The following is a 17,375-nucleotide window of genomic DNA, read 5'->3' as shown; positions in this document are numbered from 1 at the left end:
TGCGACATGGCCAAGGCAAATCTGATCTGGGGACCTCAGCTGATGTTCCTGTTCTGAGGCATGTTCTCCAAATTGCAACATTTCCTCCAAGAGGGAAGAAAAAGGGTCACAAGGCAAATAAAATGTTAACAATGTGGGAGAAAACAGGAACTTTGAAATATTCTTGAGGGCAGTGGAAAAAAAGGGGAAAATAGTTTGTAATCAACCATACTGCGAAAAGAAATTATTAACTCACGGTCCACTGCAAGCTGTGTGTGTCTGGAGGCTGCACCTGTGTTGTTGATTACTTCTGCTCCTTGTAGTTAACACCTCGTCATACTTCTGTTGGTGAGTTTTAAGTGGTTCAGTTAAATACTTGCTGCGTCACCGAATTGACTTTGGTACAGTTGTACTTTGGTGTGCCCAGGGCTCCCTTTGGGGGTGTAGATGTCTGTGTGTCACTTTTCAGCCTAGCACACAACGGTTTCCTCTTCTTAGCTCCCCCTTACAGTGTTGACATCTAAAGCCAGGCGTGAAAACAGTATCCATAGAGAGTTGGCACCCCAAGATCCTGACCCTCTCTCTCTTCACGGACACTGACTGAAGAGGCCAAGATGAATACTGAGGTGAGCTGCCCTCAGGGGCTGTAAGGGATGCCTTTGCTGCCATTTCCAAACCTGTCCCCTAAGCTACCCACTTGCTCATGGCTGTGGGTGATAGAGGGAGAATTATCTCCCTTGAGTTTTATCTGTTCCTGCTGTGGGTCACTAGGCCGCCTCCCCCGCCCCTTTCAGTTCCTAGCCATGAAGTGAGGAATCTTCCTGTGCTGTGTGCTCCTGGCATAGTGGGCTTTGCCTTCCAGGCCCATACAACAAGGCCTACTAATCAGTGATTTCACCCACTTAAAATAGCCTCTGCCCTCGCCCGACACACCCCAAAGAGTTTAGAAACTTTAGCCCAAACAAGTAAGCTTTTCCCCTCTAGGCTACTGATGAGCACATGGCTCTGGGAGATAGGGGAGGTGCTAGGACCGCCTGGGCTCTTATCTATGTCTACCTCCCTTAAGTCAGTCCATGTAGAATGAGCAGGGTTCGGATATGTTGATGATTTCAAATGTTTCCTATAATCACAAAAAGCTAAATTACTACTGGGCATATTCTTCTGGAAGTTTCTCCACGATACAGCATTCTGCTCTGGTCACTTCTTGGATGTTTTTCTGAAACTTCCTGGGTCACTCACTCTAGCCACCAACCAGGAGCTCATCTGCCCCCACAGCTGTGGTGATCAGGTGGATCTTTTGGAGCAGGCCTTTCTTCTCTACTGCAGACCATGCAATAATTATCCCGTTGCTTACCCTAGTTGGAAGTCTTAGTTGGGCTCCAAACTCATTGGAGCCTAAGATGGGCTTACGTGCTGGAGGTCCATCATCTACTTCCTTGACTTAGTTGTTAAGATTTAGACCACATAGCGAATGGGCTTCCAGACTTGGCTTGTGACTTTAACAGTAAATTCAGGTTTTTTTTTTTTTTCTCATCCAAATTATTTTTATTTTACTTGTTTTGCAATTTAATTTTTTAATTAAAATATAATTGCATCATTTCCCCCTCCAACCCCTCCCACATCCCTCCATTATTGCCTCTCGAATTCATGGTCTCTTTTTCATTAATTACAATTGTTATATATATATATATATATATATATATATATATATATGCACATAAATGGAACTGGGTTTAATGAACATGGCAGTAACTTCTGTTTTGGGGTTATAATGTATTATAGTTATATAGTTTTATTTTTGTTTTGTTTTTGGTTTTTCAAGACAGGGTTTTTCTGTATAGACCTGGCTGTCCTGGAACTCACTCTGTAAAGCAGGATGGCCTCGAACTCAGAAATCCGCTTGCCTCTGCCTCCCAAGTGCTGGGATTAAAGACATGTGCCACCACTGCCCAGCAGTCATATAGCTTTTTTAAAAAAAGATTTATTTATTTTTATATATGTGAGTACATTGTTGCTGTCTTCAGACACACCAGAAGAGGGCATCAGATCCCATTACAGAAGGTTGTGAGCCACCATATGGTTGCTGGGAATTGAACTCAGGACCTCTGGTAAAGCAGTCAGTGCCCTTAACCACTGAGCCATCTCTCCAGCCCTATATAGCTTTTAAAATGGACTTTTCTCCACTATAATTTATTAACACCTGTCCTCTAGCAGTATATTTAAAGATACAAAGATACTATATAAGGTACAGGAAGAGAGGAACTCAGCCACGGTAAGAACTTAAAACAACCTGATCTTGAGGTTGAATAAAGAGATGTCTTCCTATGTATCCTGGTCTGTCAGCCTCTTATGACTCCCAGCTGATTAGAGCCCTTGTCCCTAGAACCTGGAGTCAGGTAGGGTAGAGGTACCATGCCAGGTTGGGTGTGACTTATAGCAGAAAATTCCTAAGTCTATGGAAAAGTGGTTGTAGATAGATCCAAATGGGCAGTAGGTCTTCAACACAGAGAGATGGGCAGAGCCCTTTCCCAATAGCTTTGGGTCTAGTTCGCTGGTGTCTGAGACTTGGTTTCTAGGGTAGTCTTATCCTAACTCTCGTATGTCTGGGGTTGCCAGCTTCCCTTGCTTGCCAGAACCTGACCTGGTCTTCGGTTTTGATGCACTTCATTGCATAGCTGGGCTGTTTTTAAACCCCACATCGGTCTTTGATATTTCAGCCAAAGAGGAAATTTGGTGTGGTAGTGGTTGGTGTTGGCAGAGCTGGCTCTGTGAGGATAAGGGACTTGAAGGATCCAGACTCTTCAGCATTCCTAAACCTGATTGGATTTGTGTCCAGGTAAGGTCCACTTGGTTTGTGCTCTGTGATTCATGGAAATCACAATGAGGGCATGGACATCCTAGACCCAGAGTAAGGGAAAGCCAGTGTCCCCAGAGAACCATGCAGAGTAGTGGTCCCTAGAAACTCTATAATTTGGAGAGGCCTGGGGGCTGAAGTCAGGGGCCTATTGCTGCGTGTCCAGGGAGTGATGCCCAGTACAGACCTCACACAGAGGAGCATTCAATGAGTATGTTTTACTACAGAATGCACACAGTGAGGGAATGGTATGTTTGGCCTGAAGGAAGTCTAGGTGTGTCATTTAGCCATTCTGTCATTCAAAACTGTCACCCCGGGGCTTCATACATTATAATATCATTCTCAGCACTATTACCAACTCCAGGTTAAGATAAGAAATCAGAGACATAGAAAGATTGAGTAATCTTAACAACTGGAAAACCCAAGAATTGCATTTAAAAACTAGTGTTTGATTCTAACACTGTATGTTCTTTTCAGGTTGGTGATCAACCTGAACTTAACTTTTTTTCTTTTTTTAATTAAAAATTTAAAGTTAATATGGAAATTATTAAGTCTCACTGATATTTTTTAAGCAAAATTTGTTTTACTTACTTTTTCCCCCTTGGCTTCCCATCTCCCTGTACCCCTGCTCCAAGTCCCTTTTGGCTTTTATGGCACTTTTCATTTTCTTTCTTTCTTTCTTTCTTGATTGGATATTTTCTATATTTATATTTCAAATATCTTCCCCTTTCCAGGTCTCCCCTTCGTAAACCCCCCATCCCATCCCCCTCCCCCTGCCTCTATGAGGGTGCTCCCCACCCACACACCCACTCCCATCTTCCTGCACTGGCATTCCCCTATAGTGGGCATCAAATGCCCTCAGGTACAAGGGCCTCTCCTCATGGCACTTTTCTGTATGGATTCTTTTCACTATAGCTGAATAGAAACTAAATGTAATCCTCGCCTTCATTTTTGCTTCACGGTCAGGTCTGCTCCTACCCTATTCCCCAGCCAAGCATCTGCAATGCAGATTAATTATGAAGTAGACACAGGTACTGGGGGAGTATGATGGGGTGGCAGTGACAGTTCAGGCAGATCTCTGTGTCCAGTTGCTCCAGAAGAGCATCAGATAATCAGATTTTTTTTAGGGGGGGGGACAGCATTTCTCTTTGTAGTCCTGGCTCTCCTGGAACTCACTGTGTAGGTCAGTCTGGCCTTGAACTCACAGAGATCCACCTGCCTCTGCCTCTCAAGTGCTGGGAGTAAAGGTGTGTGCCACTGTGCCCAGCCATATAAATACTTTCACAAGTCATAAATAACCACTGTGGTGGTTCATATTTAGTACACAGGAACACGTCCTTCCCGTCTGACTGACTTGAGGTGGCCCCCTATTTCCAGGCACCCCTATATAATTCCCACTTAGTCTTTTTGTTGCTGTTGTTGGTACTGTATATATGTGTGTGTGTGTGTCCATGCCTCTGTCAGAATGTGAGCTCATTCTTTATTTTATTTTAGAGGGCATCCGATTTCATTATGAGCCACCATGTGGTTGCTGGAAGTTGAACTCAGGACTTCTGGAAAAACAGTCAGTGCTCTTAACCACTGAGTCATCTCTCCAGCCCCATGAGCTCATTCTTCATGTTTTCTCCCACAGTGCAGCACACAGTAGGCAAACAATAAGTGCCAGTCAAATCTAGCAATGTGCATTGGGTAGCTTGCAGATTCCCGCTTGGCTGAAGCTGCTGTTGGTTGTCCGTGTCTCCGAGGCAGCATCCTTCCTCTTACAGCTTTTGCACTGGGGCCCAGTACAGAATAGCCTGTCTCTGGCTCTTTTACTGTGTTCTCTGTCATAGTGATAGTCCCCTGGCTTTCCACCCTGGCTCCACTGCTCAGCTGTGGTATTATGGCCTCTCTCGGCTTAGTTGTAACAGAGACAGGGATGTGTGCTTTTTCTCCTGATGGTCAGCAAGCCTTGAAGTACATGAAGGAGCTTGCAGTATATGATGGTTTGTACCAGGGTGGTGTGAGTGTGAGGTTTGGCTTGCTGTGGTAGTCACAACATTTCATCAGGAGCTTAGTAGAAATGACCACAAAGATCCTTTTGTGTGAACTACAAGGATCTGGTTCTTTTTATTTTAGAGCAGTAACTTGGAAGACTTGTGGTTTCTGTAGAGCATTGGTAGCCATGTTGGCTTCTATTCCAGGTCTCCTGAATTCAGCCCGAATGCTGCTTGCTTTCCTTCCTCTACAGTGGAAAACACCCAGGAAATAGGAAGGAGAAAACGAGTTTCTTACTTTCCAAAAGCTCATCCCTGGGCATTGTTGGGAGGGAGGAGGAGAGTACTGCTCATCTAATATAAGCCTTGGCTCTGTCTGCCTTTCTTAAAGAGTTATTTATTTATTCTATCGAAGTACACTGGCGCTGTCTTCAGACACACCAGAAGAGGGCATCAGATCCCATTACAGATGGCTGTGAGCCACCATGTGGTTGCTGGGATTTGAACTCAGTATTCTTAACCACTGAGCCATCTCACCAGCCCCAAGTTCTGTCTACTTTTAAGACTGCTTGTTATTTCTGAAACAGACGAGAACTTGGGAGCCTTGATAATGTCCGGCAGATTTCTTTGGAAGATGCTCTCCGCAGCCAAGAGGTTGATGTCGCCTATATTTGCAGTGAGAGTTCCAGCCACGAAGACTATATAAGGTAGGTTTCTTGATGCAGATAGGCTTTGCCTTACATGTGCAAGCTAAAAACTATGCAAGTGGGACTTAATGGTCAACACAGAAAATTCTCATTGTCCTGTGACCTTTAAAAATTACTGTCAGGAGGGCTAGAGAGATGGCTTAGCTGTTAAGAGCACTGACCTCTCTTCCAGAGGTCCTGAGTTCAATTCTGAGAAACCACATGTGGCTCACAACCATCTGTAATGGGATCTGATGCCCTCTTCTGGTGTGTCTGAAGATAGTGACAGTGTAGTCACAAAAAAAATTACTGCAGGAACTATACTGTACTTAAAAAAATACTGTCAGGAACAGGATGTGGTTATGCACGCCTTTAACCCCAGCAATCACAAGGCAGAAGCAAGCAGAGCTGTCAGTTTCAGGACAGCCTAGTGAATTCCAAGACAGCCAGAGCTACATAGTGAGATCCCGTGAAATAAACCCTTTCCTCCCAAAGCTGCTTTTGAGCACAGCGTTTATCCCAGTAATGGAAAGTAAACTAGAGTTTGAATATTGATGAATAGTGAAATGATCTTACAACTGGACAAGTTTGGTATAGATCATTCTTTACTTTGCAAGGGCACTGGGTCTTGGCTGTTTGTGACACTGGTACACAGGCTCTCGTGCATTTGCAGACTTGTGTTTCTACAGGGCATTTACGTGTTTATTTGAAGTGTCATTTCCCTGTGTTTTTGTTTTCAAAGGCAGTTTCTTCAGGCTGGCAAGCATGTCCTCGTGGAATACCCCATGGCATTGTCATTTGCGGCAGCGCAGGAGCTGTGGGAGCTGGCTGCACAGAAAGGTGATGTTTTCTCTGACTCTGTCTGCCTCCTGAGTTTCTAGGGTGATGTCACTGCCTTTCCAGCAAGCTGCCTCATGTGCATCAGCTTTGCTACTGAGTTCCCATCTCCCTCCTGCCCCAGGCTGCGGATGCATAGGGAGGTGTGTGGATGAGAAAAATGCAGAGGAGTCTGTGGACTCTTAGCTTTGTTCTAATGAAACAGTAGATTGGTTGCCACATGTCACAGTGGCATGATGTTGATATTGTACTTGTACCTCAGATACTTACTGTCGGGTTTTGGTTTTTTTAACAAAATCTTAATCATTGGATTTTACCATTGAAGCCAGGTGCTGGGTTGAAAGCCTACTAGCTCAGAGAGGTAGAGGAAGCACCCAGCTGTCATTCCTTCTCAGCTGACATCCCAGAATGAATCCCCTATCTCCAAAAAGCTCCTTCAAACTGAATGACCCTCCCTTCTACTTCCTGTGTGTCTCTCTCTACCCATCCTTCTGACTCTCTTTTACTCTCTGTGCTTTTTTCTTAATAATCCTATGTTCACTTCCTGTCCACTGGTTGCTTGTTCCTCCTCTTGACCTATGGTTGACTTTATTTAATCCTGTTGACAATACTCAAGCAGAAAACTACTGGATTAAAGGTATGTGTTAAGGCTGAGCCACACCACAACTAGAAATGGGTTTTTCCAGTAAATAGCACAATGTCAGGGTTCTCAGTGTGATCAAATATCCTGCAACAACTTAATAATGGAAAAATTCCCAAATCAATGTAAGTGGTTGTCTTATATGTATACTATATAGTTTCCTTGTTATACTAATTTAATAAGTATTTATTAAAGGTTCACTGTATGCTAGGAAACTTAAACATACCATATGTTTAGTTCTTATAAAAAGTTTGGGGATTAGAGATCTTTGTTTGCTAAGATTAGTAATCTATGAAAAAAAGAGGTTTATGTAGCTCATAGCTCAGACTGCTGGATGTTAGAAGTCCAGAGTTGAGCAGCTGTATTCATTTGGTGTCTGAGAGTTTCTTGTTCTCCAGGTAGCAGGACTAAGAACAGTTTGGAGAGGCCCAAAGTCCTGACAGTCTATCCTCTATTTTACCCATTCCACTTTACGGCTTTCCCCTGAGTTTTCTAATTGGGTTTTACGTTTTTCAATTCTATCTTCATTTTAGCCTGAGTTTTCTTCAGTATTTCTGACTCTTTACTGAATCCCATTTTCAAGTTCCTAATTATTCTTGTTATTTTGTTCAGCCTTAGTTTGTGTTTTCTTGTGTATCGCTCCAGTGTTTATTACTGGTCTCTTCAAGTTCATTGAGCTGTTTGCTTAACTCTTCCTGTTTTTATTTATTTTTATTTATGTGCATTGGTGTTTGCCTGCATGTATGTCTGTGTGAGGGTGTCGGATTCCCTAGAACTAAAGTTATGTCTAGACAGTTGCAAGCTGCCTTGTGGGTGGGAATTGAACCCAGGTCCTCTAGAAGAGAAGCCAGTGCTCTTAACCGCTGAGCCATCTCTCCAACCCCTGCTTATGTCTTTTTATTTTTTATTTTTATTTTTTTTTATTTTTTAATTTTTTTTGGTTTTTCGAGACAGGGTTTCTCCGTGTAGCCTTGGCTGTCCTGGAACTCACTTTGTAGACCAGGCTGGCCTCGAACTCAGAAATCCACCTGCCTCTGCCTCCCGAGTGCTGGGATTAAAGGCGTGCGCCACCACGCCCGGCATTATGTCTTTTTAAAACTCTATCAGTTGTGTAAGTTTGATTATTCTTTTAATTTATGTCCTGTAACTGGAGAGATGCTTAGCAGTCATGAGAAATGGTTGCTCTTCCCCAGGACTTAGGTTTGATTCTGAGCACCTGTACAACCCTCTGTAAATCCAATCACAGGGCTTTTGATATCCTCTTCTGACCTCCACACATGTGGTACATAGATATAACATACATGCACTCAAAACACCCATACACATTAAACAAAAATAAAGATAAAAAAAAATTCTAACTCAGCATCCTGGGATTCATTTAAGTAATTCTCACCAGAGAAAACTTCTGTAGAACTGGTGGCTTTTCAGGGGAGGGCTGTCTTAGTCTTCCATATTCTGGATTTTCCAGGGAGACCTGGGCATGTGGATTTCCCTTCCTTGACTGTGTGTCTAGTATGAGATTCAAGGCTGCCTCTGTTGAATGAAAGTATGTTTGTATCAGGTACAGGAGTTGGGTTGGTTTTGGATGGGAGGAATGGGAGCATTCCGACTCAGTGGTAAGCAAGAAAGCAGCGACAAGAAAGCAATCAAACAGTATATATTGGCTGCATCTGTTTGGCCTGGCATGCAAGATGTATTACCCAAGCTATGCCTGGGAGTGAGGAGAGCAGGGTCCGGAAAGATTCTTGACCACTGAGCAGGGTAACAAGGCTGGCAGATAGATAGTCTATGCCACCAAAGTTAGGCCTGTGGGTTAGGTTGAGTTGGTGCACAGTTGTGTGGCCTGGTTTAGAACTGGGGATTAGGGAGAGAGCAGGCAGGCAGGCAGGCAGGCAGGCAGGCAGGCAGGCAGGCTAGGGTCCAGGGAACTTTCCAGACCAGACTAGGCTAGGCCAGTTTAGATATGGAATGGACAGGATAGGGTCTGTTGGGCTAACCAAACTGGATTGGTGGACAGGATGTGGGACCGAGGCTAAGCAGGGACTCATCAGATTGGACTGGTGCACCAGATATCCCTTTTAAATCTGTACTCAGTGCCTGGCTTCTCCCGTCTCCCTCCCCCATCTCCTGTAAGATCGGCTTCTTCCATTCTGCACCGGCTCATTTCAATTTTGCTTAACACAATACTCTCTAGGCCTCGGCAGGGCCTCAGCCTCACTGTGGAAGAACAGTGTTCTGTTGTGGGCAGGTGCTGCAGTCTATGTGTTCTGAGTCTATAGCTAACACTCTGAAATAGTGCTGAGACAAACAAGGCCGTGCAGATGTCCCTTTGACAATCTGTTTTCTGTGGTTTACAGAAGTAGTAGTGGAATTGGTAGGTCACGTTAGGTCTCTTCTGAACCCTGTGAGGATCTTCCGCCTGTTTTCCATGACAGTAAGCCTTTCCTTCAGCTCACATCCTTGCCAGCATCTTTTAGGCCTTATTTTTACAGTAGCCATTCTAAATGGAATGAGGTGATATTTCATTTGTGGGTTATATTTCTATTTCCTTAATGATAAATGTTGAACATATTTTTCCTGTAGCTGCTGGCCATTTGTTTGTCTTCTTTAGAGAAATTTCTATGCATATTGCCTATTTTAAATTTTTATTATCATTACCACTTTTCCTGGTGTGTGTGTGTGTGTGTGTGTTTGGTTAAAATGTGCTTACTCGGCTTCCTGCTTTGCTGCCATGCCTGATGCCTGTAGACTACTACCGTACCTGCTGCTGTGCCCACTGCCTGCTGCTGTGCCCACTGCCTGCTGCTGTGCATGGTGCCTGCTGCTGTGCCTGCTGCTATGATTGCTGCCTACCGCCATGCCTCCTACTGTGATGGAATCTTAAACTCTTGCAAAGTTATTTTTGGTGATTTTATTTTTTCACAGCAACAGAACCACTGTTCTCAAGCACTTACCATATGTTTTCATTATTGTTCCCTAACTTTTGAGCTTATAATTAAGTATTTAATAATATATTGTGAGTCGATTTTGATAAGTGTGTAGTATAGTATTTTGCATGTGATTATCTACATCTCCAAATATCATTTAATGAAAAAATTACTCTTTCATTTTATATGGCTGCAATTCTTTCATGTGATACTAAAAGCACAAGAAAAGTAAAAGGGCCGGGCATGGTGGCGCACGTCTTTAATCCCAGCACTCGGGAGGCAGAGGCAGGTGGATTTCTGAGTTCGAGGCCAGCCTGGTCTACAGAGTGAGTTCCAGGACAGCCAGGGCTACACAGAGAAATCCTGTCTCAAAAAAAAAAAAAAAAAAAAAAAGTCAAAGGGTACACCTGATAAATGTAAAAGACTTGTGATGCTTCAAAGGGAAGGTTGAATAGTGTTAACGGGAAGGTGTGTGCACATGAAAGCGTTGAGAAAAGTTTAACATTCAGAATATCTACTGGATTCCACAACTGAAAACAAACCAAATAACTAAAAAAGGGCTCTTTGTAGAAATTCTCATTTTCCAAAGTGACAAATGAGTAAAACGTCACCAGTCCCTGAAGAAATGCTAATAAAAACTCCAAAAGAAACCACATTCACCATGATATCTGCAGGGATCTCTGTGACCACCATGGCCAGCAGCGTAATAATTCACAGAAGACGAGAAGGTGGTTCAACCCCACATAACTGAGTAGCTGGTTTTGGTTCAGACTTCAGGAGTCTGACCCTGAATGAGTAGTATATTTTAGGCACATCTAAACAAGGAAAATTTAGTGAAAAATAATTAACTCAATTCCATGTGTAAAATAAAGCTTAAAATGGGACGATATCAAAACTTGTAAAGCACATGTGACATCTTCCATAAAGAAGGTTCTATAGATTGAGTACATGCGACACTTTCCATAAAGAGAGGTGTTATAGATTGACAAATTCATGATACGCGTCTAGACACAAGATCACCAGGTTGTTAACCATGTCTGCTCCCAGTATTCTGGGCAGGTAACATTCCTGGTCCCCCTTATCTATGATCACAAGAACCTCCATGCGTCCCACGGACATCCACCATTAGCTAGAAAAATAAGTATTCACAAGGATTTGGAAATGTTAGGAAGCTATGTGGTGTGTGAGGGTAGAGTGGTGGTGTCCTCGCATGTGCTCAGGATACTGTTGTGGGCATACTGTATCTTGTTCAGGAGGAAGAATGGCATAACCTGCAAGCACAGAGCTAGCTGTACACTGGGTAATGGCTGCCTTTTATTCTACATTGTCACAACAGGGAGAGTCCTGCATGAGGAGCACATCGAACTCTTGATGGAAGAGTTTGAATTCCTGAGAAGAGAAGTGGCGGGGAAGGAACTGCTGGAAGGATCTCTTTGCTTCACAGGTCAGTGCGAGGCAGGGCTGTTGGCCACGGGGGAGGGGGTGGGGAAAGGCCCCAGGACTAACAACATTGGCAGCAGAAACCGTCCAGATTAGAGCTGCTACCTGGTCAGTCTCAGCCGGCCTCTGCTGAGGTGAGCTGGGTCCTTGACCTCACACACACTGCTTCTATAGTTAACATTTCAGGTTGTTAAAATGGGAGACGTCAGTAAGCTCTTGAAGGGAAAAAAACAGAAGCCGTTGAAGAGAGTCACGGGCAGAGGAGGAAAGGCGCATAGACTGAAGTGCCTCAGCATAACTATACACATAGTTTATGCCACAGAGAGACTAGATTCAAGGGCTGGAGAGATGGCTCCAAGGTTAAAAGCACCACTCCCTGGCTCAGGTTTAATTCCCAGCATCCACATAGGGGATTGCAACTGCATAGATAGAACTCTAGTCCCAGATGACCTGACACTGTCTTTATGTGGTGCACAGACATACCTGCAGGCGAAACACCCATATACATAAAATAAAAATGAAGGGAACATTTTTAATAAGAGGTTAGATTTGAGGCATAGTTCACTGTCTATTTTTTTTTTTTTTTTTGGTTTTTCGAGACAGGGTTTCTCTGTGTAGCCCTGGCTGTCCTGGCACTCACTTTGTAGACCAGGCTGGCCTCGAACTCAGAAATCCGCCTGCCTCTGCCTCCCGAGTGCTGGGATTAAAGGCGTGCGCCACCACGCCCGGCGGCATAGTTCACTGTCTATTTTTAATAAGTATTATTTTTTAATTATCTTTAAAGAATTTCATACAAGAACAATAAAAACATCTATATTATAACTTTTATAGTTAGGACAAAACACCTGCCACAGCGGCTTCAGGAAGTGTCTGTTTTGTACTGTTGAAGGGGATAATACAGTCCACCACCGACAGAGAGGACTCTGTGGCAGGAGATTAACATCGTCTCCTCAGTCAAGAAGCCGAGTGCTGCTACTTAGCTCACGTTTTTCTTTTCCACTGTTTTAAAAAACTTTTTTTTAAAGTTTTTAAAGTTTTTTAAAGATTTATTTATTTTATATATGTGAGTACACTGTCGCTGTCTTCAGACACACCAGAAGAGGGCATCGGATCCTCATTAGAGAAGGTTATGAGCCACCACAACCTTGCTGGGATTTGAACTCAGGACCTCTGGAAGAGCAGTCAGTGCTCTTAACTGCTGAGCCATCTCTCCAACCGTCCTTTCAAGTTTTTTGTTTTTTCCAGTTAAGTCTTGCACTTTATTGTGGTTGTCGTCTCAGGCCTTGACTTGCGCAGTGGGTATAGCCACTCCTTCCACTGCTGCTTCTTGGTCTTCTTGGTCTCTGTTTGGTGAGCCGGTGGCCATAGTCTTGGGTCACAGGTCCAGGGGCTTGTATTTCTTGCCCTTGTAGAATTTCCTGAGGTTTTCTTTTTGAGTCTGCTTAATGACAGTAGGACTCGGACAATGGATTTGCGAATGACTCGTATCTTGGAGAGCTTGGACGCGGCACCGCCTGTCACTTCGGCAATGCCAAGCTGGGACAATTCGACCTTCAAATCGTCCAGTTGTTTCAATAGCTCCTCCTTTTTGCTGCCCAGGTCCCGAGCCTTAATCTTGGCCATTTCGGCTTTGTTCACGGCTGAGGCCGCCTGGTTTGAGAGCCTTTTCTATTTTTTATTCAGCCAGGACTTCAGCCCATTGTGGGCAGAACTACATTCATAATGATTCTTCCTCAGGGAAAAACTCTCTTAACTCCCTTAAAGTCACACCCAAAAGTGTGACCCTAGGTGATCCCAAATCTAACCAGGCTGACAGGGAAGATCAACCATCTCTCTGTTTTCATTTTTCCTTAATGAGATTGAATCATTTGCTATAACCTGACTTAAAAGGTGACCCTTTCAGAAGCAAAGGGGATGGAGGATGGGGTGAAGAACTTGGAGAGAGGGGCACGGGAAGGGGTGCAACATTTGTGGAATGTAAATAAATAAAAAATGTGATTAAGCGGGGCAGAGGTGGCGCATGCCTTTAATCCCAGCACTTGGAAGGCAGAGGCAGGTAGATATCTGAGTTTGAGGCCAGCCTGCTGTCTGCACAGGCAAGACTTACAAGAATCTATATATGCATATGAATATATATGTATATATGTATATATGTATATATATATATATATATATATACTCACATGCATAAATAATTGGATTCAGTATATTAGAAATAGAAATCTAAAATATTTTTAAAACATTTTTTGATCTGGACGGATGGCTGAGCCTTTAAGGACACTGGCTACTCTTCCAAAGGTCTTGAGATGAATTCTCAGCAATTACATGGTGGCTTACGACCATTTATAAAGAGATCTGGCACTTGGGTGTACAAGCAGACAGCACTCCTATGTTAAAATGTTGGTTTTTTGAGACAGGGTTTCTCTGTGTAGCCCTGGCTGTCCTGGAACTCACTCTGTAGACCAGGCTGGCCTTGAACTCAGAAATCTGCCTGCCTCTGCCTCCCGAGTGCTAGGATTAAAGGCATGTGCCACCACGCCTGGCAAAATGTTTTTTTTTTCCTTAGAAAAAAAATTGTGCAGTGTATTTTGATCATGTTTTTCCCCTAACTTCTCCCAGTTCCTCCCACCAAGTCTACCCAACTCCCTCTTCCTCTCCCTCCCCCTCTCGAAAACAAAGACAAAACAACAAACTTTTTTTTTCCTTTTAGATTTTATTTATTATATGTAAGTACACTGAAGCTGTCTTCAGACACATCAGAAGAGGGCATTACAGATGGTTGTGAGCCACCATTTAGTTGCTGAGATTTGAACTCAGGACCTCTGAAAGAGTAGTCAGTGCTGTTTTGTTTTGTTTTGTTTTGTTTTTCGAGACAAGGTTTCTCTGTGTAGCCCTGGCTGTCCTGGAACTCACTCTGTAGACCAGGCTGGCCTCAAACTCATAAATTGCCTGCCTCTGCCTCCCAAGTGCTAGAATCAAAGGTGTGGCCACCACTGCCCGGCTCAGTCAGTGCTCTTAACTGCTGAGCCATCCATCTATCCAGCCCAATAACAAACTTTTTAATTCTCTCTGGCTGTATTGACTCCTGTTGCTTGTTTGCCTTATTTTACTAACAATATTGAATAAAAAAAAGAAATTTTTCAAAAATTTAAATAAAATACTTTTTTTTTTCCACTTACTCACCTCACTTTCCATCCTTTATTGATCACTGTACACGCATGCACCCTGAGGCGGGATGTCCTTTTCTCAGATCACTCTGCTGGGCCCCTTCCCAGCTTCCCTGGGTGTGATGTTTGTGAGACAGTTCCTTTTCCCCCTTTTCCCACCTCTCTTAGCATTTGTGTTGTCTTGCAGCCAGCCCACTGGAAGAAGAGAAATTTGGCTTCCCTGCGTTCAGTGGCATTTCTCGCCTGACCTGGCTGGTCTCCCTCTTTGGGGAGCTTTCTTTTATTTCTGCCACCATGGAAGACCGAAAAGAAGATCAATATATGAAAATGACCGTGCAGCTCGAGACCCAGAACAAACGGTGAGTAGTGAGGAGCAGTAAGAGATTTCGTAACATCCTCAGGTATTCGTAAGGAAACTCTGACGAGGACCTGAAAGACCATTGCCAGGCATTCAGACCCAAGACGGGTGCCTGCTCCTGTCAGGAGAACTACTGTTCACGTTGCCTTTCATTCTTTGTACCCTCTCAGGTATGAAAGAGCAAGGTAAGTCCAGTTGCCATTACATAAATAATGGCTTACAGAAACAAGCCAAGTTGCAAGTAATTAAGTTATGTAAGTTATTAGTTTAAGCTTTATTATTTACTTATTTTTCTATTTATCAAAGAGATAGGATGTCACTGACTTGTCCAAGCTAATCCCAAACTCCTAGGCTCAAGCAGTCTTTCTGTCTCAGCCCAAGTAGTAGCAAACACACAAGCATCTGCCGTTACTACCATTGAAAGTTTTTAGTTAGGAGAAAACTGAGGTGCAAGAAACACATTGGTTATCTATATTGTCTCAGACTGCAACACTCTGTTATTTGGAAGGATATATGAAGTTGTCTTAAATAGACAAAACTGGAATAAATCAAATTTATTTTATCCAGAATTAAAGTAAAATCAGTGAATATGAAGCCCAGGCTGGCCTTCAGTTTACTGTATAGATTGTGCAACACACCTCAGACTCAAGAATTTCATACTTTAGCTAGACTTACCAATACACTCAGCTTGTTCTGTGAACTTTGCAAAACAGGCATGGGGTCTGCTTTTTGGATAGAGTATGGTCAGCTTTTGTTATCTTTTGTTATATTCAGTGACGTATTTGCTTGAAATCACAATCAACTAGGCAGTTTGGTGTTTTCTATGGCCAGATATCATAGCTCTGATAGATAGATAGATAGATAGATAGATAGATAGATAGATAGATAGATAGATAAGGAAACATAGGTAAAGGAGTATTTTGGGGAAAACTGTGAGTCAGGTCAAGGAAGTGAAATAGATACAGAGGTGCTTTGCTATCAACAGGAGAATATTGCTATCCTAGTGGCAAATGGATGACATGAGATGACACGACGAAATAAAAACTCGGCTATAGTAAGATTAGAAAATAGTCACTGTAGCCTTTGAGTGGTGTGGTGGTACTGAGCCACCACCGAGAGGCAGCTTTCCAGGGAAGGTGAAATCACATGAAGTCAGGTGTGAGTACCTACATGTGTTCATATGTGTGTGCTTGCACGTGTGCACATACATGTGGAAGCTGGAAGTTGATGTTGGATGCTATCGTCCTCCTTGACCAGTCTCTATTTACTGAGCCAGGGTCTTTCACTGAGTCCAGACCTTGCAAGTTCCATGAGTCTGGATAGCAGCCTTCCTAGAGTCCTAAGTTCTGGAATTAAGTGGGCTGCCAGCAAGTACCGCTTTTGTATGGGATCCCAGCTCTTGCCCTCTGCTTGCACAACAGGCACTACATGCACTTACCCCCTCCAGCTCTGTCCAGTGTCATTTTTAATAGGAGGAATCTTTTTTTTCTTTTTGTCATTGCAGTCCATTGTCATGGATTGAAGAGAAGGGGCCTGGCTTAAAAAGGAACAGACAGATAAGCTTCCACTTCAAATCTGGGTCCTTGGAGGAAGTGCCAAATGTAGGAGTCAATAAGAACATTTTCCTGAAAGATCAGGATATATTTATCCAGAAGCTCTTGGGCCAGGTCTCTGCAGAAGACCTGGCCGCTGAGAAGAAGCGCATCATGCATTGCCTGGGGCTGGCCAGCGACATCCAGAGGCTGTGCCACCGGAAGCAGTGAGGAGGAAGCTTCAGATACCTCTGAAACGGGGCCAGGGTTCGGTCTTATCAACAGTTTAGCTCTTACAATAAAATACTCTGGATAAACAGAACAAGAATAGTGTTAATGACTGTGTCGGGGGTGATACTTGGTGCTGGGGCCATCCTGTAGGAATAAGGAAAACCTTACGAGGAGGATATAGCCAATGCTATTTTCATTCTTATGGAACAGCTTGAAGTCATCCAGGCAGAAAAAAAATAAAAGAAAAGAAAAAAGATTTAAAGGTCTACCCATATCCAAACCACTTACCTTGAGCTGCAATCCATCCTGTAGGAAATGTGTCTGTCCCTCATAGTCACTACTAGTTGCTGGTAATCCTGTCTTACTAACCAGTGGGTAACTTGTATGTTAGTGGAGGGGAGGGGCTTTGGTGGAAGGGTGCAAATGATAAAAAATGACAAGAATATGAAGAACACGGCTACCCCTGTGCACTGCTGGGAGAGTCACTTGAGTTTGTGGGAAGTAAATGTGGGATAAAAAGACAATGAAGTGGTCTAGAGCAAGCCCTGGCAATAGTGTGGTGTGGCAGCTGGGCCTACAGGAGAGAGTCCTGGGGAGAGAAATGACTTGGTGTGAAATATAATCCAGATATAGGAGATGGTATCGGGCAGCACTGCGCTCCCGAGATTATTATTTAAAAGAACAGCTTGATGAGTTCTTTAGCTCAGGCTGAACACTCAGAAGTCCACCAGAAAGAGCTGACAGTTTG

General features: G+C 43.5%; 1 protein-coding gene and 1 pseudogene across 6 annotated transcripts in view; one reads left to right on the top strand and one right to left on the bottom strand.

The window, feature by feature from the left end:
- Ap4e1 (adaptor related protein complex 4 subunit epsilon 1) overlaps positions 1-16,712 on the top strand; it is an 85,398-nt gene extending 68,686 nt beyond the window's left edge. For 4 of the 6 annotated variants that reach the window (XM_021155625.3, XM_021155624.2, XM_029469253.2 and 1 more), the window contains 7 exons: positions 478-605; positions 2,697-2,815; positions 5,397-5,516; positions 6,238-6,335; positions 11,236-11,343; positions 14,694-14,865; positions 16,369-16,712. In XM_021155625.3, coding sequence (XP_021011284.1) covers positions 594-605; positions 2,697-2,815; positions 5,397-5,516; positions 6,238-6,335; positions 11,236-11,343; positions 14,694-14,865; positions 16,369-16,627 — 888 coding nt within the window. In that variant the 5' untranslated portion in view covers positions 478-593 and the 3' untranslated portion in view covers positions 16,628-16,712. Of the gene's footprint in view, positions 1-177; positions 328-477; positions 606-2,696; positions 2,816-5,396; positions 5,517-6,237; positions 6,336-11,235; positions 11,344-14,693; positions 14,866-16,368 lie in introns of those variants that run through there. The other 2 variants (XM_021155626.3, XM_021156538.2) reach the window with 2 other exon arrangements.
- Positions 12,585-12,962, bottom strand: LOC110289382 (large ribosomal subunit protein uL29 pseudogene; annotated as a pseudogene).
- Positions 16,713-17,375: the final 663 nt, after the last annotated feature.

Source organism: Mus caroli, unplaced genomic scaffold, assembly GCF_978045245.1.
Source record: "Mus caroli unplaced genomic scaffold, Mus_caroli_1 scaffold_2, whole genome shotgun sequence".
Lineage (NCBI taxonomy): Eukaryota > Metazoa > Chordata > Mammalia > Rodentia > Muridae > Mus > Mus caroli.
Note: the sequence above shows the minus strand (reverse complement) of the source record. Positions and strands in the feature narration are given on the sequence as shown.